We start from the raw sequence: 26,176 nt of genomic DNA on the forward strand, positions 1-26,176 counted from the left end.
GACATAGAAATTGAAGAGTTTGCTTTGTTTGGTTTCAAAGACTTATCTAACGAATAATTTTGTAGAGTTTCTTGGCTATTGCTCATCTAAAATTATTATCTCATCTATTTTTCTCTATTTATTTGTGCTTTAACTGAATAGATCTGCTATTGAAGAGCCATTATTTGCTAATCAAGAAACTCATATTCCTTGAACTAGCTATTGTAAATTTGTAAATAGATCTTGTATATATTTTTCTTCTAACCCTTGTATATAATTTTGTTCATCTTGTATCTATATAGATTTGGGGTTTTTCTTCTTTATTTCCTTGCAGATCTAAAGAGAAGGACAAGGGTTTTCGTTTTGAATTTATTTTTCCGGTGGATTTGTTTCAAAGATTAAAAGGAAACTGATATCTTGATAGTCAAACCCTCACCTAGCCTAAACAACTAGAGTATTCAATGCAACAAATCATTTTTGTGAGGGTTGTCTAGCTTTCAAACCCTCTCTCTTCAAGGCCACAAGCATGAAGGCCTCTCTAGCCTCTTAAATGTTGATTTGGATAGCATCGGATGCACTCTAGCTGCGAAATTTGGTGGAGAGGTTGGAGCACATGAGATCTCTAATACCCAATAATTATATTTTTAATGGAGTCCCTAAGTCTAAACTGAGGGAAAATAAAATATTAATGTGTATTAATATGAATCTGTGTTAGAATGGTCCAAAAGACATGGATCAAGCCAGATCTAATCTTAGCCGTTGATTAGGGACTTAATCTCGGCTGTTGAGATGTCAACAGAAAAAGTATAAGAGGAGGCTTGAGGGGCACTTGGAGAACACACTAAGGGAGACCAGTCAGTTCAATTTCTAGAGCGGGGTTTGCTGAGAAATTGAACCAGTGGTCTGGAGAGCAGTCAGGAGGCAACAAGTATGGAACAGAGAGATGGGAGATCAGCGCAAAAGAGGCAGATGCAGAGCCAGAGGAATCCACGCAGAGGTAGTGAAGATTGCGCAGAGCCAGAAGGGCCTGTGTCATCCACGCAGAGGTAGTGGAGATTGCGCAGAGCCAGAAGGGCCTGTGTCATCCACGCAGAGGTTGCAGGAGTGACGTAGAAGTCTAGAGAAGCTGTACAGAGCCTCAGTAGGCTAACGCAAAGGGTTTCAGGCTGACGCAGAGGGTTTCAGGTTGTAGCAGAGGTCAGTAGGGCCTACGTTGGGTTTAGGAAAGTGTTGGAAGTTTGTCTATCTGTGGGTAAGCCAGTTTGGCACCCTGTTGTACAAAAAAATTGCTGAATAATAAAATCCTCCCTTGCTGCACCAGTTTTCCCACATTGGGTTTTTCCGGGGACATTAGTCCAAAATAACTGTCAATGTGTGCATATTTTTGTTTCTGTATTACGATGTGATATCTGCAGCAATATTTATTTTAATGTTTGTTGAAGTAATTTCATGAATAACTTATGATGAAATAAGTAGGAAAAGTAAATCAGTGGTTGCAGTGATAGAATTTTCACATGGTATCAGAGGAAGTAATCAGAGACAGAAAGGGAAAATCAGTTATGGGTCGAGACCACGATGCAGAGGCATCCACCTCAGGGGACTCACGCAGATTTTCAGAAGATTGCACAAGAGAGAGAGATTTCGATTTCTCTATGTTGGCTTCCAGGTTGGAAGAAGAAGTGGCGTGCATGACTAGTGCTGCATCATCAGAAGTATGGTATATAGACAGTGGAGCCTCGTGGCATATGACGGGAATCAGGGAGTGTTTCTCAGAATATCGAGAAGAGAAGATGAACTTTCAGATCACCATGGGGAACAAGGCAAAGTGTACTCCAATAGGAAAGGGTACCATAGTTTTTCAGATAGAATCGGGAGAGCGGTTTCGTGCCACAAATGTGCTGCATGTGCCAGGATTGGGGATGAACTTACTTTCTGTGTCACAACTACAAGGCAAGGGCTATGACGTTTACTTCATCAAGGAAAAGGTATACGTCAAACACCCGAGCTGGAAAAATAAAGTGCAGATCAGGATCAAAAGTAATCGGTTGTACAGATTACAACTAGAATCTCCAATGGCACTAATAGGCAGTCATGGGGACAAAGACTTGAACGAACTATGGCACAGAAGGATGGGTCACTTGCACCATGGAGCTTTGAGAATTCTCAGGAGCATTGTAACAGGAGTTCCGGATCTAAGTACGGAACAAGATGATGTATGCAGGGGATGCGCTCTAGGAAAGTATGACAAGGCGACATTTCCTAGGAGCAACCACAGGGCCAAGAGTGTACTAGGGTTGATACACTAAGATATTTGCGGACCTATGTCCGTCAAAGCTCTAAGCGGTGCCGAGTATTTCCTTACTTTCATTGATGACAACTTGAGGAAAACTTGGATCTATTTTTTGAAGACCAAGGATGAGGTTTTCTGTTGATTCAAGGAGTTCAAGGCTCTAGTGGAGAATCTGAAAGGTAAGAAAATAAAAGTCTTGCGCTCAGATAATGGTGGAGAATATGTCGATAAGGACTTCATTGATTTTTGCGCTAAGGAGGGCATCAGAAGAGAGTGGACAACTCCCTACAATCCGACGCAGAATGGGGTGGCAGAAAGGAAAAATAGGACTATTGTAGAAGCATCGAGGGCCATGCTGTATGATCAGGATATGCCAAAATTCCTGTGGGCAGAAGCATGCAACACAGTTGTCTACGTTCAGAATAGGACTCCTCATCGGGCATTGGGCAAGATTACTCCAGAGAAAGTCTTCACTGGGAAGACACCCAAAGTCAGTGATTTCAGGATATTTGGGAGTTTGGCATATTGTCGCATACTCGAAGAAAAGAGGAAGAAGCTGGATCAGACTGCAGAAAAGGGGTATCTGGCAGGATATAGCGAGAACGTTAAGGCATACAGGATCTATCTTTCAGGGAGCAGGAAGGTAGTAGTACGACGAGATGTAAAGTTCATGGAGGACAGAGCTTTCAGAAGATCTCGCAAAATGCCTTCCAAGGAGCAGCCGAAAGAGGATCCGTTGGTCATGCCTCTTCAACCAACGAAAGTGAAGAATCCTTAGATCAGGAAGATTCACAGGATGAGGAAGAGGAGCAAATAGAAGCACCTGTTGGCAGAGGAAGAACCAGCAGGGAACTTCGTCAAATTCTGCGTGATGTAAAGAACTTCATCGAAGAGCTAAGGAATAGTAAAAGGGAGCGAAAATAGCTAGATAGGTATCAGGCGTTAGTAGCTCAGGATGGAGAGCCTGCCAGCTTCAAGGAGGTAGCTCAACATCAGGTCTGGCTAGATGCGAGGAGTATAATTCCATAATGGTAAGCAATGTCTGGGAGGTGGTATCAAGGCCTTAAGACAGATCTGTGTTAGGTTCAAGATGGATCTACAAGATCAAATATATTGCGGACGACAGTATTGAAAAATACAAGGCCAGGTTTGTGGCTAAGGGGTATGCTCAAAAGGAAGGGATTGACTATGAGGAAACCTTCGCCCCGATAGCCAGGTATACATCTATTAGGACCGTGATATCTCTTGCAGCCCAGATGGGATGGGAGATCCATTAGATGGATGTCAAGACGACATTTTTGAACGGGGTAATAGAAGAAGAAGTATACATTGAACAACTAGAGGGCTTTGAAACTCATGAGAAGAAGTCTCATGTATGCAGATTGAAGAAAGCCTTGTATGGGCTGAAGCAGGCACCAAGAGCATGGTATAGTCGAATAGATGGCTACTTGCAGAAGATGGGGTTTGTCAAGAGTGACGCGGATTTTAATCTCTACTATCTGGTTGCAGAGAGTGAGCCACTTATCTTAGTATTATATGTGGATGATCTCTTCTTGACAAGATCATCCAAACTCATTGAAGATTGCAAGAAGAATCTAGCCACAAAGTTCGATATGAAGGATCTGAGACGAATGCACTATTTTCTAGGGTTGGAAGTTTGGCAGCAGAAAGGAGAAATCTTTCTTGGGCAAGGAAGGTATGCTACAAAAATTCTAAAAAGGTTTGGGATGGGAGACTGTAGACCTATGGCTACGCCAATGATCACCAACTGGAAGAAGATTGATGCATCAAAAGACAAGGATGCTGATCCCACCCTATACCGACAACTCATAGGGTCCCTGATGTATCTAGTCAATATCGGACCAGATATTTGCTACGCTGTCAACACCCTCAGTCAGTTCATGGTGGAACCAAAGAGGGTTCACTAGGCAGCAGCCAAGCACGTTCTCAGGTATTTACAGGGAACAATTGATTATGGACTCTTGTACAACAAGGGGAATGATATCAGGTTGAGTGGATTTACTGATGCAAATTAGGCAGGAAGTTCAGTGGATCGAAAAAGTACCTCTGGGTACTGTTTCAACATTGGATCAGAAATAACCTCCTGGTGCAGTAGGAAACAAAAGTCTGTGGCTCTAAGCTTGTCTAAGGCAGAATATATGGCAGCAAGCACAGTTTTGTGTGAGGCCATATGGCTTAAAAAACTGCTGGTAAACCTATTCAGAAGAAATATGGATGCGACCAGGATCATGTGTGATAATCAGAGTTGCATAAAACTCTTTGAGAATCCAGTATTTCATGATAGGTCAAAGCATATTGATATCTGGTGTCACTTTGTCAGAGATTGTGTCCAACGTGGAGCTGTACAGTTGAGCTACACTCCTATAGGGGAACAAGTGGCAGATATCCTCACCAAGACCCTTGGAAAGTCAAAATTTGACTACTTCAGGGAAGAGATGGGGATGGTAAGGAACCCCTTTCAGAAGTAGTGTGTTAGCAGCATGAATGAAGAGGGAGTTGCAGTGTAGATGCAGTGTTGGGAGAAAGGACCAACAACAGCACAGATGCAGAGGGAGTTGCAGTGCAGATGCAGTGTTGGGAGAAAAGACCAACAACAACACAGATGTAGAGGAAGGTGCAGTGTGGATGCAGTGCTGGGAGAAAGGACCAGCAACAACACGGATGTAGAGGGAGTTGTCGTATAGATGCAGCAGTGGCAGTGGTAGAACCATGGGCAGTAGTACAGGATGTAGCAGTGCAGAGGATGTTGAGCAGGGAGGCCTAGCATCAACATAGGTACTGATGCCGAATGATCAGAGTAATACTTAGTGAGGAGTATTGCTAGAGCAAAGTCCTTGCTAAGAGGGAGTGTCGATTTGGGGTAGCATTGGATGTGTTCTAGCTGTGAAATTTGGTGGAGAGGTTGGAGCACACGAGATTTCCAATACCCAGAAAGGGTTTGGGCAGATTTTAAACATATCAAGAGATATTAAATTAATTAATTTTTTTAATGGAGTCCCTAAGTCTAAACTTAGGGAAAATAAAATATTAATGTGTATTAATATGTATCTGTGTTAGAATGGTCCAAAAGACATGGATCAAGCCAGATCTAATTTTAGCCATTGATTAGGGACTTAATCTCGGCTGTTGAGATGTCAACATAAAAAGTATAAGAGGAGGCTTGAGGGGCATTTGGAGAACACACTGAGGGAGACCAGTCAGTTCAATTTTTGGAGTGGGGTTTGCTGAGAAATTGAACCAGTGGTCTGGAGAGTAGTCAAGAGGCAACAAGTACGGAACCGAGAGACCGGAGGTCAGTGCACAAGGAAAAATTAGCCAATGGGCTGGAAAATCCCACCTTTGTAACCAGGATCTTCTCACTGCCTTGTAGACTTCTGTATCTAGATCATCAGTTGGCAGTTCAACTCTGTGAAATTTCTGGTAGATCTTTGGTCATGTGTAAGCAGTGAACTTCTTTATGAAGCACAGAGTATCCCAAAACTCTGGTCCAAAGGAGTTGCCAGGTTCTTCGTTGTCACAGGATTTAACTTTTTGGGATTTTCCAGCCCATCTCCTGGATGTGGACATGGTTTTCTTGCAAAACCCAAAAAAAGCAAAAGCCACCCATTATAGGAATTAGCTTAAAAACTTAGTGCAAATGATTGGGGCTTCTGGGCTAGTTGAGTTTGAGTAAAAGAGCACTTTTAATGGTGAGCAAAAAGCAAGTTTCCAGGTTCACTATATTTACCATGATTGCTGAGTACTTTTCTCATGGAAAATATCACTGACAGGCCAGGTAGACAACTAGGGCTTTTGGGTAAAAGAGTTTTACTCGTGTATCTAACTCAGAAAATAAAATTGGTTAAAATTATGGCAAATAACTAAGCCAAAAACATGAAAATTGCTCTGTGAAAAGAAACCCTATGTGTTTTGGATAGAAATCTTGTTGGAAATATTGAGAGGGGGGTGAATCAATATTTCACTTCAATTAGTTAATTTTAAATTCATAGAGCATTCAATATCATTAGCATCAGATCAAAACATAAATCAACATCACATTACATGAACAATACACAAGAATTTTAGATGGAAACACATTTAGGAGAAAAACCACCAAATTGTTTTAATATATGTCTTGAAAATTACATCAACAAGAAGCACCAACTTCCAAGGTTTACAGCACCAATTGAAGGAGGCACCAACCCCCTGATTTACAGGCTCCAACCTGAATTTGGATGAGTGGATTCTGAACAACAGCCAGGGTGATTTCTTATGAAACTTTAAAGACTGCTTGTTGTGTGTCTCCTTGGCTTTATTGCATGAGCTTGAGCTTCCATATCAGAATAGGCCTTGGTTATGATTTCATAGGATACTTTAGACTTCTCAGCTAGATCAATGTTTGGATTCCTATCCACTCAGCATCCTCACTGTCTAAAGTGTTCCCTTCTTGGGAGTGATCATATTATGAGAGGCACAATTGAGATTGTGACTTTGGTGAAGGAATTGTGGGCATCACATAGATTTGAAATCTAACTTGCATTGTGCTTGAATGAAGTAGCTTGGTCGTGATGTCATCTGTCAGGTCACTGCATGGAAGTTCATCATTAAAACATAGTTTAGTTATGTACAAGGGGAAAGAAACAAGGTTTTTTTGTTTGCTTGCAAGGTAATGTGAGTCTTGAGATGACTGGCACGCCTAACCTGTGCCTTGAGTGGTTGGAAGTTGGAACCCAGGGGCATCTAAGCAATCAAAATCACCTGGGGATCACAGCCGGCCTGGGCCACACCAACCCTTAACATGGATGGATTTTTTCCATAGAGTTTTGAACTGATGACCTTTACACCACAGAGTGCCTTAATAGAACACCATGTCACCGTCTGCTCTACACCCCGTGTGCTTACAACTGGACAGAAGCAAGGTTGATCGAAAGAACAAAAATTAAAGGACTAAACGGTAGAACAGAGAACTGAAAATGAAAGTAAGAAAGCAAGATTATTTTTGTACATGTAATGACAGCTGTAGCTGTCACGTAGGATAGGGTTTCAGAACACGACTGTCCACGGGGAGAAGTTTAGTCACTGTTGACCTTTCTCTTCCTAATATAAACCTCAAGCAAAATGCGAGGCACTTGATTTTGAGAACTCTCTGAGAATCCATTAGCTTTCTGAGCTCCTTTTGGACAAACGGTATTAAGATGCACTTGATGCAATTTCTGCTGAAAAGACTCAACCTCTTTGGACCAAAATGACAGAATAGATGATACAAGTTTCATGTGTTTCCGAGTCATCGTGGAATTCTCGCCAGCTAGGGGTGTTTCCAGGGATATGGGTTCTGAAAAGTGATTCAGCAGAAACATCGCGACATAGGGGAGGGAAAGTAAAAGCTGCAATGATGAGAATGTCAGTTGCATGGCTCAAGCATTGAGGGATGGATATAATATTCAATGCTTCAAAAGACAACATGGGCATCCATACGTCTTGTTGGTAATCATTTGGTTACAGAGATAAATTGTGATTAATATTCTGTACCTGGGGTATATTCATCCTTGAATTATTAGTACATTCAGATTCTAAAAGGTAGGACACGAGGGTTGTATGTTGCTGTCAATCTATCAGGGTACATCCTGCAGTATCTTTGTCTTGTGTTTCAAAATCATCATAAAATAATGTATAAAGGTCAGTATCAAATTCTCAGTAAAACTATCAGTGTTTACATTTAGTTTAGTAAAATTATCATTATTTATAGCTAAAATAGAAGGTTCATTATCACCAGCCTTCGAAAATTGAAGGAGATCAGCGTGGGTGTCTGTTGTGGGATGAATTGACTGGGTTGAATGATCACCAATGACTGTTTTAATAAAACAGCTCCCCAGTGTATTCCCTGCGAAGCTAATTGGTTCAATGGGCCCCTCTAGTTGAGTTATTGTGTGCTTCATATGAGGCTCACTGTTTACTCGCATTTAATTGCTCTTGCCTTTACAAGGTAACCAAAGGTGAGACGAATCAGTAGTGAAGTATCCTTGCAATTTCTGAGACAAGTCCCTTCTTAGCAGCAGGCCATGTGCCTCTAGCATGTCTATGACTATGATGTGATGACCTAATGGACTCGTGGATCAGAGGACAACTGTATTAGAACATCCATTTCACCAATTACCTTTACTTTTGACCTGCCTAACTGAATGATTTAGTGTTTTTTTTTCAACTATGGTTCATGGTCATTGAGTGGCTGCTACATCCATGGGTAATAATCCGGGCAAATCCACCCGGAGGGATATACCCGCTGGCTTATCTGGTCGGGCCTAACCCCAAGGGCGTCAAGGAGATTTGACCCCGTGACCTCCCAATTGGCAAGGTACTTAGCAACGGGAACTCAACCAATTGAGCTACCCCTTGGGGCTGAATGATTTAGTTTTTGTCTTCTCCGGGACAACATTGATCTTTTTGCACACCGAATAGGGTATGATGTTGGAGGAAGCTTTAGAGTCTACCAAACAGTTGTGTACATTATGATTAAAAATTTCGAATGATTGCTGTGTTTACACTTTACAGTGGATTTTTCATTATCAGAGCTGTTTACAGTGGCAGGAGCCGTAGCAGAAGTCTGCAGGGTTTCTGTGGAATGAGACTGAGCAGGAGAGGGTTGAAAAGTCTTGAGAAGTTCTCTCCGCTGTGGAATATTGCAGAGATCATACAATGAATTTCTCTCTCTTGTGCATGGGTTTATGTCTCTCTAGTGTCCTCCATTGTTGCTTTCTCTCACTAGGGTTTTGTTTTATTGGCTGATTTGTCTTCAAGTCTTGAGCTGTTCTAGCGCCATTTTCTCCTTGTTTATTGTGGGGTTTTGGGTTTGTTTGGTTCTATTTGATTCTCCTTCTGTCTCTTGAGAATTTCAACAGAAATGAAAAGGGTCCCATATGAAAGTGCAATGGGAAGCTTAATGCAGTTGATAATCTGTACAAGGATGAACATTGTACAAGTAGTGGAAGTTCTTAGAACTATTGCCGACCCGAGTCAAAAATATTAGGTAGCTGTTAAAAGAAGCTTCACCTATCTGTAGGGAAGGATGGAGTCTGGAGTCTGGACTATGACATATGCAATGATGGTTGTTACCACCAACCTTTTTTTCTGGGATATAATGTGTGGATCAGCCAAGTGATGTCTAGAATAGAAGGTTAGTAACAGGTTATGCATTTAATCGGTATTTTGTCACGGTCAGTTGCATCTGTTAGAGGCACTCAATCTTGGCATCATTGAGAACAAAAGCTGCAGACATGGTAACCATGTGAGCATGCAAGGAAGAAATTTAGTGACATAAAATTGTAGAGGGGAAGGCCCATGACCATTACATTTTGACAGTCGGCATAATGGTGCTGACAAATCCAGTTTGTCAGGCCAGATCAAAAAACATAGACATACAATATCGCTTCATATCAAGGAAATGGAGTTTGGAAAAGTGTTGCTGGTTAAGAGTAGGACTGGAAATGGTTGATGGTGGCTGATTTGGTCAGGAAGATTGTTAGTGGTGACAAGTTTGAATGGTTTAGAGAGGGCATGGGAGTTTGCAAAGTCACTGCTAAATGACTGTTGATTGATTTATTTGATGTAGTCTTGGAAGTCATCACCGAGGGGGAGAGTGTTAAAGTGTGGTGGGCACTAATAAGAGTGCATTTAGCATCTCCAATCATGTAAAAGTCAGAAGCATGTGCCACCTTTGTTAATTAAGTCTTTAAAAGAAACTAAATTCAAAATAAAAGATTTTCTTTAAATGCAAAGAACATTGGCTGGCAACTCTAAAGGCTGATGATAAGAAGTGACAAACAAATGCATTTCTAAGTTGTCATGCGTTCTTGGGGAATTTGTTTGTGATCAGAAATCTATATGATGGCTCCAAGCAAGTTCTCAATGGGAGTAACTGCTTGGATGTGTCAAATTATATTTGATAATTTTATTTTCATAGGGAAGGATTCATCAAGTGCCCATGCGCTATATTTGGTGTGGCATGCATTATCATGATCACAGTTTCTAGCAGTTAGTAAATTAGTTTGCCCCATTAAGTTCCGCCCGTGTCTATTGCCAATGAAGTTCTGTAGGATTTGAAAAACATTCAACACGATTTTGACTTGTATCAAATAAGAAAGGAAGCAAAATAACTTTCCAAAATTGAATTTATTAATATCGTCAGACCTCAATGCCATAAATGCCGATATATGAATCGAAAAAAATTGTAATGTTAAGCACAATTGATTGCTTTTCTTGGATGTTTTGAAAACACAGCCTTAAAGATAAAAGGTAAAACTTGGAGGAGAAATGCAACAGCTTGGATTGAAAAACATAACATGACAACTAAAAGGACAGAGGATTGTGACGCATAATCTCCTTTCAAACCATAAATGTGAAAATGAGAGAAAGTTCTGATGTGCAAATGGGGTAGTTGAGAGAAGAGCCAGTTTTATGTTTTTGTTGAAAGATTATCTGATCCTTGTTTACTTCTATCATCTGTCTATTTCATCTGCTTAGTCACTTTCATTGCATTAAGTCTTTAATATTATATGAATTTTCCCTCAATAATATATAATATGCCGAAACGGGTAATTCAATCTGTCAGCTGTTTATTTGTTACTTCAGACCTTTTCATATCTTCCTGGTAAGCAATATTTTAGTTGTAGACAACGTTATTGCAAATTCTTTTCAATGATATTTTTCTTGGTGCCATGGTGTTTATACTGCGAATTTCAAACTAGTTGTTTTGCAGCATTGGCAGGAGATTGGGACTAAAGAGGAGAATTATAATTGTATTTAAAGTCGTTTGCTTTATTGAACTTCAGAAATGAGTCAGCAACAAGTAACCCCACCCATGCCTTCCTCTGTTAATGGCTTTGATCAAAGTCGTACTGACAGAGATCTTGGAAGCCACTATGACAATCAATTGATGCAATCTCCGAAGTCTCGTTTGGGCAATTCTTCCAACACAAGCATGGGCCATGACTTATACAGATATACGAAAAATGAGCATGTTGGCCATACCAACCATAATAGGGTTCAAGGAGGAAATTCAAATATAAGCAGACGTGGAGGATTTGGAAGGGCACTGCATGATCGCTTGCTCTTTATGACAGCTTGCCTGATTGGTCAGCCTGTAGAAGTCCAAGTGAAAAATGGGTCCATATTCTCTGGGATATTTCATACTACAAATGCCGAAAAGGATTATGGTTTGTTTCATTCCTGTCAGCTTGCTGTTAAAAAATTTAATTGCTAAGATAGGTTGATTTATATAATCTTCATTTGATGAACAGGGTTGTTAATGCACTTTGGCTGACTGATCACAATAAATATTGTATTATTATATCCCCTTTATTTTGTTGTATTGGAATTCCTCCACAGAGTGCATTCTCCCCTAGGGTTGAAAGATTTATATTGATATTATGCTTTGTTTTTTATTTGATCTCTAAGATGTGCAATATTTCTTCATTGTGCTTTTATAGGAGTTGTTTTGAGAATGGCTCGGTTGATTAAAGATGGATCTATTAAGGGAGGAAAATGTGATGATGTCAAAGATGCTGCAAACAAAGCTCCTATCAAGACTTTGATTATCCTTGCCAATGATCTTGTGCAAGTGATTGCAAAGGTTTGTTTTGGGCTTCCTGTTTTATTTGTGGGGGTGAAGGGTGGATCTAGTGATTAATTGTTGTGGTACACTGTCTTTGGTCAGAGTTCAATTGTTGTGGGGTCAAAACTTCCTTGTTAAACCGAAGATGGAACATATTGACATGGGTGGATATTCCCAGCCATTGGAAATGAAGATCACTATCAATGGGGGAACTATGCTTAGAATCATTCCCTCTACTTGATTTGTGGAAATCAGACAGTTTTTCTTGTTCCATATTACTTTTTGGATGTTTGAGATGGTTTCTGATATCTATATTTTGTTGTTACTTCAGGATGTACCAATAACAACTGGAGATGCATTAGCAAATGGTCATGCATATCGGAATAGGCATGACATTGCAATAGATTCCTTTCTATCTCAAGCACATCATGTTGAGTTAGAGAGGGAGCTGGAACCTTGGACTCCAGACAAGGATGCTCCTGAGAATCTTGGCTTGGAAGACACTTTTCAGAATACTTGGAACAGGTGATTATTTGATTCCAAACTGTGTATTTGTTGGGTAGAGGAATCTACCTACCATGTACTCAAACTATTTCAGGTGTGTTAAGTATATAATGAAGCTACAGTACAATTGTTCAAAATATTCTCCTGACTGTTTTGAGAATTTTGCTGCGAAGGTGTAGTATCATGATAAAATCCTTAAAGCATGAATTGCTTATCTGTGTTACTTATAAAGATAATTTATGGATGACCTCTTAGAGAAGATCAAGTAGTGGACAAGTGGTATCTTTTGTCTTTACATATGGCAGATAGGACGTTATTATCCTAAAGCCAGCTATATAAGCAAACAGATCAGATCTAGTTACTTGCTAGAATTATTAACTCTTGCATACAGCAGAAAACAAGAAAATCAATCACACAGTGCACAATTATTTATGCTCTTATAGATCAGTTCATCATTAAAAAATATCTTCAGAACTTACAAGAGCTCCCTTATAGGGAAAAATGGCTCTAAGAAATTAATCAAATGAACAGCAAACTTGAAATTTTCAGTTTGCATGGAAATCGAGGCAACCTGCTCTGCAATCTCTACGGTTGTATGTGTTAGTTTTTGTAGCATCGGATGTGTTTTAGCCACAAAATTTGGTGGAGAGGCTAGAATGCATGTGATCTCCAAAACTCAGAAGTAATTTATGGAAATTCCACCTAGAGATGACTTAATTAGATTATTAACCTATTTTTTAATATTTCATGAGTCTAAACTTAGGAAAACTGGTTAATTAATCAGAATTAATTAGGTCAAGGTGAGAATAGTCTAGAAACTGACATGGATTGACTTCACAATGATCTTATCCCTTGATAAAGGTATAATCTTAGCCTTTGATTCTCCAACAGAGGATTATAAGAAGAAGTCGATGGGCGCTTGGAGAATACACCAAAGTCACTTGGAGAAGTCGATTTTCCAGAGTAGCAGTAGTAAGTTACCGGAGAGTTCGAGCTTCAGTGAGGAAGCAAAGACAATGAGGGACAGAGACAGTGATCCGGAGGAATTTTTCTAGCTCCGGAGAGGCAGTAGCAAGGAGGCCGAGTTATTCCCAGTGAGGCAGCACAGAGGACTACACAGTTGCTTCAGAAAAGCAATTTGATTTAGCTGGAGGAAAAATCGATTCAGCTTCTAGAGGCTGGGAAAGTCTTCTAGAGGGCCGAAGAATCAGTTTCCTCAGTAGAGACAGGCATAACGACTTCATCAAAGGCAGTTTCGGGCTTAGACATCCAAGGGTCTGCACAAGCACTGCTCAGAGGTTGACACAAAGGGTCCAGGAGGACAGATTTTCTGAAGGGAAGTTATGCCGAGGTTGCTTGTGGAAGAAGGGAAATTCCCTTAAATAATTTTGGCAAGATTTTCTTGTTGTTTGGATTGCCAGTTGGGCATCCATAGATTGTACTCAGAATTTCACTGCTACTTAGTAATATAAAACCCTCAGTTGTTGCACCGGTTTTCCCAAGTTGGGTTTTTCCGGGGACATTTGTCCAAAAATAACTGTGTCGATTTTTATGTGTGTGTGCTAGCATTTCTCAGTTTCCAGCGCTATTTTTCTTCCGCAATATTTATTTGTGAAAATCATTGTGAATTATTTGATATTTTCCATAACAAACAACAAATAAATTGTTAAATAAATTAACAATTAGAAATATAATTTCGAGTTGCTGTGATAGATGAAATTTTCACATGGTATTAGAGTGTGAGTGATCAGCTGCAAAGCTCAAAAGCGGATAAAAGAATTTCGATGTTCAGGGGAGTAGCAGGCCGAAATTATCAGAAGCTGCGCATTACCAATAAATCATTTCTGGAAATTCCACCTAGAGATGACTTAATTAGATTAACCTATTTTTTAATATTTCCTAAGTCTAAACTTAGGAAAATTGGTTAATTAATCATAATTAATTAAGTCAAGGTGAAAATAGTCTAGAAACTCACACGGATCGACTTCAAGATGATCCTAGCCCTTGATTAAGTTTTAATCTTAGTCGTTGGTGCTCCAACAGAGGATTATAAGAAGAAGTCGATGGGCACTTGGAGAATACACCAGTCACTTGGAGAATTCGATTTTCCAGAGTAGCAACAGTCAGTTGCCGGAGAGTTCGAGCTTTAGTGAGGAAGCAAAGGCAGTGATCCAGAGAGGCAGTAGCAAGGAGGTTGAGTTATTCCCAGTGAGGCAGTGCAGAAGAGTGCATAGTTGCTTCAGAAAAGCAATTTGATTTAGTTGGAGGAAAATTTGATTCAACTTCCAGAGGTCGGGAAAGTCTTCCAGAGGGCTGAAGAATTAGTTCCTCAGCCGAGACAAGCAGAAAGACTTCATTAAAGGCAGTTCTGGGCTTAGACGTCCAAGTGTCTGCGCAAACACTGCGTAGAGGGTCCAAGAGGACAAAATTTCTGAAGGGAAATTGTGCCGGGGTTGCTTGTGGAGGAAGGGAAATTCCCTTAAATAATTTTGGCCAAATTTTCTTGTTTTTTGGATTGCCAGTTGGGCATCCATAGATTGTACTTAGGATTTCACTGTTGCTTAATAATATAAAACCCGCAACTGCTGCATTGGTTTTCCCAAGTTGGGTTTTTCTGGGGACATTTCTCCAAAAATAACTGTTGATTTTTATGTGTGTGCTAGCATTTCCTAGTTTCCAGTGCTATTTTTCTTCTAGATTATTTATTTGTGAAAATCACAGTGTGAATTATTTGATATTTGCGATAGCAAACAATAGATAAATTGTTAAATAAATTAACAATTAGAAAAATAATTTCCAGTTGTTGTGATGAAATTTTCACTATATGTAATTTGTACGGCCTGTTTTGCAATCTATATGATTGTAAAGAATCTGTACGACTGATTGTACGACTTGCTCTACTGGGCTGTTTGGCCGTTCTTCTCCTTGCTGCTGATTGGTTTCTTTCTCCTTGCTGAACTACTATTGAAACTACTCGCCAATGGCTGAAAATCAGATTTTGATTTTCACCTTCACTCACGTGACTTGTGAAATGAATTCTCTCTCTATGTCTTTTTCCTTTACCCTTGCTTCTTGTTATAACTTTGACATGAGCCAAAAACCTAATCTTCAATGGTTAAGATCTAATTTTGAGATCAATGGCTCTTTTTTAATTAAATCATCAAATGGCCTACTTTAGTCACTTTATCAGTTAAAATTCACTTTAATAAAAACAATTCACTTTATTAATTAATTAATAAAGTGAAATTCTAGAAAAAGCATAGGATACATTTAATGATGATTTCCATAAGTAGATACCTTCTTGGAAATACTTTTTTGAGCTACAAACACTAACACTCCCTCTTAGTGAGGAAGGTATTCTCCACCACTCCAAGCTTGTCTCAAAACTAGACGAACTTGCCCTTCACCAAGGTCTTGGTGAAAATGTTTGGCGACTGCTCCTCTGTAGAAATATATTGGAGCTTAACTGCTTCCTTCAACACCCTATCTCTGGTGAAGTGTTATTTGATTTCAATGTGCTTTGACTTGTTGTGAAACACTAGATTCTCTAAGAGTTTGATATAACTTTGGTTATCACAGTGGATCATTGTTGGCTCAAGCTTTTGACCAGACAATGTTGTGAGTAGCTTGCGAAACCAAATGGCTTTACAGCTAGCTAGACTGGCTGCCATGTACTCTACCTCAACTGAACTCAATGCTACTGAGGTCTGCTCCCTATCGAACTGGGAAATTACTGCTTACCATAAACTAAAGTAGCACCCATAGGTGCTCTTCCAATCTGTATCACTGCACGCCTAGTTTGAATCTGAGTACCCTTGCAACCTCACACCATCTCCACCAAGGTATTGTAAGCCCTATCCTATTGTGACCTCCAAGTTTTTGAGCACATGCTTTGTTGCAACCTAGTAAACTTCCCTTGGTTCCACCATGAATTGGCTTAGGGTGTTAATAGCAAAGATAATATCTGGCGAGTGTTGACTAGATACATCAATGAGCCAGTCAACTGCCTATACTGTTTGGAGTTTGCCAAATTTGAAACTGAAGGATATCTATCTTCTTGAGATTGGTCACCATCGGAGTGGCCATTAGTCTGTTGTCCTCCATCTTGAATCTCTTTAGGATCTCTAGAGGGTACTTCCCTTGTCTGAGGAAGGTCTCCCCTGGTTGTTGCCAAACCTCAAGTCCCAGAAAGTAATGCATTGGCTTGATATCCTTTGTTTCAAATTTTGACGCTAGATTTGACTTGGCAACTTGCAATTGGTTTCTTTGCACTTGTCAGGATGAGATTTTCCACATACAACACCAAAATGAGGGGCTCAAATCCAACCAACAAGAAGTATAGGTTGGGATTTGCCTCACTCTTGGTGAAGCCTATGCCCTGTGTGAAAATTCCTTAAACCCGAGAATTCCTACAACAACATTGATGATATGTCTCCTACTTGTTAAATTTACATAAACAAGTTATTTGTAGTTTCCTACGGCAAACATCGAAATACATACACTAATTAAATTATATGCCGAACAAGAATCTGAACAATGGAGAAAGATACACACAAGTGACAATGGTTTTTGGACAAATGTCCCCAGAAAAACGTAATGCCGGAAAACCGTGCAGCAGATCTGAGGGTTTTTATTATTAAGCTGGAGATTTTCTGAATACAACTGCTGGATGCCTTCATGACAATCTAGTTACATAGAAAATCACTTAACAAAAGAAACTGGTGAGATTACCTCACTCTACACTGCAAGTCTCGGTTGATTTGACAGCTAAACTGCCAGTTCCCCAGCTACTTCTGCGTTGCCCCTGCGTGGGCCTTGCGTCATCTTCAAAGGCCCTGAGTCAGCTCAATTGAGAATTTATCTGCCTTCAAAAGCCTTCTCTAGCCCCTCCTGGCTCAGAAACATTAGCTTCCTTAGCAAACTCGGACTTCTGCGCTGCTTTGCGTGGGGCCTGTGTGAGCCCTTCCTGGCTCGGCATCACCCTCTTTGCCCTCTGCGCTGCCTCTTCTGTGTGTCTCTTTGCCTCTCTGCTGAGTATCCTTGGCTTCGGAGAAGATCCTCCAGCCAAAACTCCATCTGCCCCTCTGCAAAAGCTCACTTCGAATTTCTCTTCTGACAACTGCTCTATTCAGAAATTCAATCTTCTGAACTCTCTGTATGACTTCTAAATGACCCTCAAGCTTCCTTAAATAATCTTCTCATTGACATTCAACGACCCAGATTAGAAGCTAATTAATGGCCAATATCATTTCTGCTTGATCCTCGTCTTCTTCTAGAAGTTACACCCACTTTAGATTAATACCCATTAATTATTTTATTTTCCTAAGTTTAGACTTCAGGTCCCATTAAAAATAATTAATTATTTTAATAGCACTGTTTCTGGGTGGAATTTCCCAAAACGCTTCTTGGGTTCTTTGGAATACATGTGCCCAAGCCTCCCTGCAAAATTTGAGACTTAGAGCACATTCGATGCTACCAGACATCAACAGTCCCTCTTAGCGAGGAATGTGCTCTAACAATGCAACCTACTGAAGCATCACTCTGTTATGTAACATCTCCTTCTGCACTACTAATGTTTGACATCCTGTCTACCAACTATTGCGCAAATGCAGCATCTATACTGCTGCTGACATTGCCACTGCCAACACTGCATCCGTACTGCAACTCCATCTAAATTTCTACATCCGTGTTGTTGCTGGCACTGGCACTGCCAACTGCCCCTGCACTGCAAACCGCTGCTGCTACTTCATCAACAATGTAAAAACATCCCAAATTACTAAACTGGTGTTCAACATAGATGCATCTTGATGCTAAAAATCTGACTGCTGCTAGTCCCATGCTATCCCTCTGAAGCCACTGCATTGCTGCTGCTACTGCACTGTGTTTCCTGCACTGCTGCAACTCTGCACTATGCTGCTCAAACTTGGCGTTCTAGCCACCGCATTTGTCGCTCCAACACTTCTTTGCACCATTTGACACTTAGTCCATCCTGCTACTACTGATTTGGGCTCCTGTAGCAAGGAATTGATCCGAGAGGTGGGCTCCTCAAGGATCCTGCGCATCTGTATCTCTTTCGAACTACAACTCCAAATCAACCCACCTCCTTCCTGGAGGTATCTCGACTGTCATGCCGAACTCCTCCTCCTCGATCTTCGCGGGTGCGGCCTTCGGATTGTGCTTCTCATCTTTGTCCTTCTTTTTGAGAGGACACTATGTTGCATAGTGACCCATTTCACCGCACTTGAAGCACTTTATCTTCGAGACATCCTTCTGCCTCTGCTGCTCCTGCTGCCCCTTCGATGTAAGGGCCGCATTCTCATCCTCCTCTTTGGGCTTTGACCCACTGCTATTGCTTTCGTCAAGTTTACACTTGACCAAGTCTCTCCTCAGCTCCTTTTGCTTGAGAGTTGCCCACATCTCATCCCAATTTGGCAAAGTCGCCTTGCCCAAGATACCCTGGATAAAGACCTGCCACTCATCTGAGACAAAATTGAGAGCCAGTCTAACCAACTCGAAATCTTGAGGTGTAGACCCCAAAGTTGATAACTCATCTCGGGTCTCCTGAAGCATCGCGAGGAATGGATCTACGTGCTCCCCCTTCTGCATCTGTGCAGATCTCAGTTTCTGCTGTAAGTACATATTCCGCTGCTCGGAAGATCCCTAATATAGTGTAGACAATGCATCCCACATCTCCTTAGCAGTCCCTCTGCTAGCGATGTGACAGACCACATGATCCTTCACTCCGTCGAGGATCATTCTCTTTGCCTTTGCCATTTTTGCCTTGTACTTCTTCAACGGATCTTGATCTGCAGGTACAACCACAATGTTGTCGACATGTATCTTGAGAGCATGCTCATCTGGAAGGAATGACATTCTTGCCTTCCAGATGACGTAGTTGGATGCCCCATCCAACCTATCCTGATCTCTCAAACTACTGGTTGCCATTTCTGCCATGAAAACTGTCGAACTGCTCCTCTTTGCTTCTTACTACTGCTGCTCAGCCAATAAGAAAACAGGCTTCATGGCTAGAAGTCTTTTGAGGAAAAATTCCCTCACAGTGCTTCTCTTCTCTTCTAACGTCTTTCTGCGCAGCGAAACGACCTGCGGAAGAACTGCGTCCCACCAGCTCTTCCTTCAACATTGCTTCCTTTGCCACGACAAGATTTAGATCTGGAAGCCTTTTTCTTTGTCGACTCACTCAGAGAGAGACTGCCTCAAAATTCAGCTCTCCGGCTAGGACTGTGCAAACCCCTATGGGGATTCGAACTGCTACCTCCTGTAGCTTTTTCGACCTTTTTTCTGCTCAGTGCTGAGTCCTCTGGCACTGGTCTTCTTTCTTCACTTGCACTTGCTCTGATACCATGTGAAAATTCCTTAAACCCAAGAATTCATACTGCAACATTGATGATATTTCTCTTACTTATTAAATTTACATAAACAAGTTATTTGCAGTTTCTTACAACAAACATTGAAATACATACACCACAGCCTACACCAATTAAATTATATGCCGAAACAAGAATCTGAACAATAGAGAAAGATACACACAAGTGACACAGTTGTTTTTGGACAAACATCCCCGAAAAGACCCAATGCGGGAAAATCGATGCAACAAATCAGAGCATTTTTATTATTAAGCTGAAGTATTTCTGAATACAACTACTAGATGCCTTCCTGACAATCCAGTTACAGAGAAAATCACTTCCCAGAAGAAGCTAGGGAGATTACCTCACTCTACATTGCAAGTCTCGACTGATTTGGCAGTTGAACTGCGAGTTCCCCGACTACTTCTGCGTTGCCCCTGCGTGGGCCCTGTGTCAGCTCAATTGAGAATCGACTTGCCTTCAAAAGCCTTTTCCAGCCCTCCCGGCTTAGAAACGTCAGCTTCCTCAGCAAACTCGGACTTCTACGCTGGAAGCTACTGCGCTGCTCTGCTTGGGGCCTATGTGAACCCTTCCTGGCTCTGCATCACCCTCTCTACCCTCTGCGTTGCCTCCTCTGTGTGTCTCTCTGCTTCTCTGCTGACTATCCTTGGCTCCAGAGAAGATCCTCCAACCAAAACTCCCTCTGCCCCTCTCTGCAAAAGCTCACTTCGTATTTTTCTTCCAGTAGTTGCTCTACTTCATAAATTCGATCCTCTGAACTCTTTGTGTGTCTTCCAAATGACCCTCAAGCTTCCTTACATAATCTCCTCATTGACATTCAAAGACCTAGATTAGAAGCTAATCAATGGCTAAGATCATGTCTGCTTGATCCTCGTCTTTTTTTAGAAGTTACACCCACAATTAGATTAATACCTATTAATTATTTTATTTTCCTAAGTTTAGACTTAAGGTCCCATTAAAAATAATTAATTATTTTAATAAAACTATTTTTGGGTGGAATTTCCCAAAACGCTTTCTGGGTTCTTTGGAATACATGTGCCCAAGCCTTCCTGCAAAATTTGAGACTTAGAGCACATTCGATGCTACCAGAAATCAACACCCTGTAGATAGCTTTCAATCCTAGCATATCGAGCCCTGGGTGCCTGTTTGAGCCCATATAGGGCTTTCTTAAGCATGCATACATGCATTTGTCTGTCAAGAAACTCAAAACCTTGTGGCTGCTCAATGTAGACTTCTTCCTCAATTATGTTGTTGAGTAAGGTGGTCTTCACATCCATTCGGTGGTTGCTCCATCACATCTTAGAAGCTATATAGAAAGAACTGCTCAAATAGAGGAGTATCTGGTTTACGGGAGCAAAAGTCTCCCCGCACTCTACTTCCTCTTTATGAGAAAACCCATGAGTTACAAATCGAGCCTTATATTTCTCCACATTGTTTTCTGCTGCATGATTTGCCTTGTAAAACAACTTGGAAGTCACAATTGAATTCCCCTCTGGTCTCAACACAATCTCCCAAACATCATTCTTCATGATGGAGTTGCGCTCCTCTATCATGGCATCTCTTGTAATGTTCCCAAGGGATTAATTGGCCAAAGGGACGAAGTAGCATATCTATCCCTATCCTTGATAAAGGGGAAACCCCAAAATTCCCAATATTTGGACATGTTTGGGGCAACTGGGGCAAAGAAACCCAAAGTTGGGGTTTTGAGTGAACTTCACTCAATTAATTAAGGAACAATCCCCTCAAGGAAATCTATAAATACAAGAGGGTTGGACTCATTTGTATCATCATTGGATTGGATCAATTATCTCTATTTTCTTTGAGCCTGAGGCTCTGAGGGTTTTAAGACCCCCTTTTTTTTCCTATCAATTTTGGTGGTGAAAGATTCCACCCTATTTGATAAAATCCTTTTTTTATCTTTTCTCTTTCTATCTGTTATGGCATAGGTTATTATAGTAGTCTGTTTGGTTGAACAATTGAGATTCTACATTATTTTGGCACGACGTATTTGTTGTAGTAATAACGGGTCTGGTTTGAAGACATTTTCTTGTGATCGTTCTGTGGAGTGAGGATCAGGGTGGAAGCTTCCTATTATTACCGAAATCTGTCTTTGAGGTGAGGCTCTTCTTGTCCGTTAATCACCAATCAGGTTACAACGGAGACTGGCCTGGTCTTGTCGGCGTTATGAAGTATACGCCATCATCGTCCGTATCTGTGGTGTGGTCAACATATTTTCTCCAAGGTAGAAAGTCACAATCGAAGGTACCTTGTCCACTAAATTAAACTATGCACACGGGTTCCCTAAGACACCACACTGGGTGTTGAGGTTTTCTCTTCTTAAGAGAGAAGTGAAGACCCTTCTTGGTACGATAGGTTAGACCGAGCATTCAGAACCTGAGGATTGAACTTTAAATTGTCATGGAACAACTCTGTGGAAATTAGGACCTGAGACGTAATTTTTTGTGGATAATTCGTAAACCCTAGGTCAGCTAGATCGGTGGATCATGAAGGTCGACAAATACACGAAATTACAACCACTGAGTTGATACGGTTGGAGAAGCAATACTATAATGCTACATGGGCATATGAGTTACAACAGAGAGTGAGGGTTTGAACTATTAAGTTAGAATTGAACGCATGAGAGAGGTCGGGTCCCTGGAATAGTTAAAGATGCCTACAACAGAGATCTGGAAGCAGTCACAGAAATCTCTAGTAGCATTGGTTCATTATCACGACTTCATGAAAGTTTGATGCGAGTTCTCTCTGTAGGGAAATTTCAGCTCTCTAAGGGTACCTGAGATATTGTAGGATCAACCTTAATCCTGTAATAGAGCTATCTGTCTAAAATAAATTCGCAGTGGCTTGAACAAAATTCTGAAGTGACCATCTGAAACCTATAACCTTACAGACGGATGCCTTATTTTTGTGTGGTTGGGTTGTTGGAAGCTTTGAGGTTAGTCACACTAGATAAGAAGGGTTTATACAGGCCATCAAGGACGTCTATCTGCAGTCAGCGTGGTTCAACTCTCATTACAAAGCACCAACAACAAACTAAGAGTTTGGATTTGGAGCTGTAAGAGATTAGGGTTGTCTAGGTCTCGAATTTTGTATAGAACTATAAATTGTTGTTGTGAACTGTCTTTGAGCACTGTTAGTAGTTACATTGCTGTATCATTATGTTATGAATGATTGGAGTACTGTAATTTGTGGATTGAATTTTATGATGATGCACTGTTGAATTATTCAGTGGGAAGTTGTTAGCTCTGTTTACAATTGCATTTGGTGGATTGAAGAATTATATTATGGATAATAATTGCTGTATTGATTTATCTCTCTAATTGCACACTATTTTCAATTTGCTAAAACCCTAGGGTAAACTAGGGCAAAATTCTTCTGCCCCATTACATCTCTCCACACCTGTTGGCTGGCTGCTTCCTCAAAGCGGAAGGCTTTGAGTCTATGATGCTGGTAATCAAAGCCATGTATGGCAGAAACTTCAGTAGAGCTTTGCTCTCCTAGATTGTGGTCCCGGGAGGCTTGACTTGGTCCCGAGCATCCCGCAAGGTTTGCTCTACTCACTTGGGCCTCCTGATCAATGTTGAAGGAGCTCACTATTTCTCCTGCACTGAAAGATGACTATCTGTGCTACTGGAAGTCTCTGCTCTCGGCTTCTCCTTTGGTTCCTCCTCCTGAGGCCCCTCTACAACTGTTGGTAGGTCCTGAGATTTCCTAGATGCCAAGTTCTCCTCGAACTTGACATCTTGGTTCACCACTATCTTTCGCTGATCTGTTAGGAAGACTCTACATGCCTTCAAATCCTCGCTATATCCCACCAGGATGCCCCTCTCATCTAAGGGTTGCAACTTTGCCCTCTTTTCCATAGGTATGTGGATGTAGACTGGACAACCAAATATCTTGAGATGTCCTATCTCAGGCTTGCTTGTGAATGCTTCCTCCAGTGTCTTATCCTCCAGAATCCTGTATGGGGTCCTGTTCTACAAATACACAGCTGTGTTACATGCCTTGGTCCACAAAACATCGACAAACTCTGATCATGGATCATGGCCTTCACCACATCGATGGTTCTTCCTCTCTGTAACTCGATTTTGCTGTGGTTTGTAGGCTACTATCTTTTCCCTCTCGATCCTTGCCTCCTTGCAGAAATCAATGAAATCATTAGAGGTGTATTCAACCCCATTCTCTATCCTCAACACCTTGATCTTCCTTCCTGTCATATTCTCCACTGGATCCTTGAAAAATTTGAAATCACTGAAGACCTGACCCTTGGTTTTCATCAAGTAGATCTAGATCTTCATGGAGAAGTTATTAATGAAGGTCACATGGTAAGATACACCCTGTTACTACTCAAACTAGTAGGGGTCCTAGGAGGGAATCCTAAAGGGACAATTGCTAGGTCAAGGGCAACAATGGAGCAATATCCCACTATCACCTCAGCTAAAGCTGCCTACTCTTTACGGAAGTTCACCGATGGGAGGAGACTCAGTATGATAAGGATCACACAGATGAATAGATCAAAGATAGGATGAGGGGTGATACTAGAAGCCTATTCACAAGAGAGGCTCAAGATTATGGCTTGCTTGTCTTGGAAGACAAGATAGAATGTTCTCTAGGAAGGGCTTGGGGAGAATTTCAAGGGTTAGGTTTTGAGTATGTGTCTTATGGATCCCTAAACCCTAGAATTCTTGTGGAAACTCAGGTTCCAGGTGATCTTTGAAGAATTAACCTTGATAGTGCATGGGAGCACATGGGACCAAGTGGACCCGAGGGTAGGTCAAGGGGATATGATTTAGCAACCAATGTTATACTTGACCTAATTAAGGAGGGGAAAGGGATCAAGGAATGAATTTTTAATGAAAGACGATGCAAGGATTCCAGTGAGGTTTTTAGCCTAAGGGAAACCAAGGGCAAGAATTGGTCTTCTAGCTAGGGCTTGCGATATCTCAAGATCCCACCGCCAGAATCTCATGAAATTTGGAGGGCTTCTTGAGGACACACCAACGCAGTTGTGGACCAAAAATAAAAGTATTTGGATGGCTAGATTGTGAGATAATTGATGCCCTAGGGTGACCTATGTAAGCTAGCCTTAGAAAAAGAGGGGAAGGTGACAGAAATAAGCTTTAAAGTGATCACCAGAGGAGGACCAATGCTTTGTCCTTTGGGAGAGATGGAGTCATGGGAGATTTAGAGTTTGGATTGATTTCCACTTGTCAAAGAGTCCTAAAAGACAACTTCGTTGGGCATTAGGGCTTAATGGAAGTAGCTTCAAGGTCATTTATACTTTGTTCAACAATATTTGGTGACTTGTCAAGACAAGGATGTCTCTAGGAACATTCATTCATTCAAACATGGCCTAATCATGATACAACACTATTTAGAGATTTAATTTCCATAATTTCATTCCAAAAAAAGCAACAAATTAACCCCATAATAGTGAAAATCCCAATATCATGAATGCATCAACATAAAGAATCAAAATAGCATTAACATAGTACTTACATGTAAGAAGAATATATCCAATCACGAAGATATGCCAATCATAGAAGCTCCAAGACAAAGAAGAATAACCACGAAATTCATCCATTCATCCAAAAAGTCTCATCCTCAAAAGATAGCAAAAATTTCACAAGAAGATATGATCCAATCCAAGTGATGATGATAAAATGAAATCACCTCACTTGTATTTATACATGTCCAAATGAATTCGATTTGCTTAATGAGGCCTAATTGAACCCCTAAAATGAAATAATGTACAAAATAACAATCTTTTGGTGACAAGCCCACCAACTAGCTCTAAATCAAAAGAGCAAGCCTCTCAAGAGGTTGAATGATCAATAATACATGTCGTTGGGTCTTAGAGGAGGCCTAATGAAGTCCATAGGTGCCAGAATATGAAATAGGACTCCAAAAGCAATGGACAAGGGGTTGGCCGCTTGTTCTTCAAGTAATAAACCTGTGGTGTTCCCAAATGGGTGTGGGGGCACACAAGTGTCTTCACGGGTCTCCAAACAGATTGAATGTTAATTTTAGGTATGTTCTCTGCTAGAGCAATTTATTTCAATTTTCACAGTTAGCTCAATATCTTTTCCAGATTAGCAATCACATCAGCATTAAAGTAAATTGCAGATAGAACATAAATATAAATCGTAGAAGGCAAGCCAAGACAAGAGGACACAAGATGTGGCGCTAGCCAGGGACAAACCCCAATGTGGGGAAACCCTTGATCAATTCTTCTTTTATGTTCTTCAAAGTTCAGCAGAGAAGGAGAGAGAGAGATAGTACATTTACAATAGAAGTCAACACTTTGACTTTTGATATCTGCATGAGATCAGTTGAAGACATATTGCTTCAACTGATTCTTCAAGGTGATTGCTTCACCTTTCATAGTGTTGC

General features: G+C 40.8%; 1 protein-coding gene across 11 annotated transcripts in view; it reads left to right on the forward strand.

Moving 5' to 3' along the window:
• LOC149206449 (polyadenylate-binding protein-interacting protein 3-like) overlaps positions 1-26,176 on the forward strand; it is a 338,082-nt gene that overhangs the window by 36,388 nt on the left and 275,518 nt on the right. For 7 of the 11 annotated variants that reach the window (XM_089395426.1, XM_089395431.1, XM_089395432.1 and 4 more), the window contains 3 exons: positions 11,022-11,478; positions 11,752-11,894; positions 12,208-12,401. In XM_089395426.1, the coding sequence (XP_089251552.1) occupies positions 11,097-11,478; positions 11,752-11,894; positions 12,208-12,401 (719 nt within the window). In that variant the 5' untranslated portion in view covers positions 11,022-11,096. Of the gene's footprint in view, positions 1-10,856; positions 10,914-11,010; positions 11,479-11,751; positions 11,895-12,207; positions 12,402-26,176 lie in introns of those variants that run through there. The other 4 variants (XM_089395425.1, XM_089395427.1, XM_089395429.1 and 1 more) reach the window with 4 other exon arrangements.

Source organism: Pinus tabuliformis, chromosome 1_2 (genome assembly GCF_031772625.1).
Source record: "Pinus tabuliformis cultivar Carrire ecotype Pingquan chromosome 1_2, CPIR1, whole genome shotgun sequence".
Lineage (NCBI taxonomy): Eukaryota > Viridiplantae > Streptophyta > Pinopsida > Pinales > Pinaceae > Pinus > Pinus tabuliformis.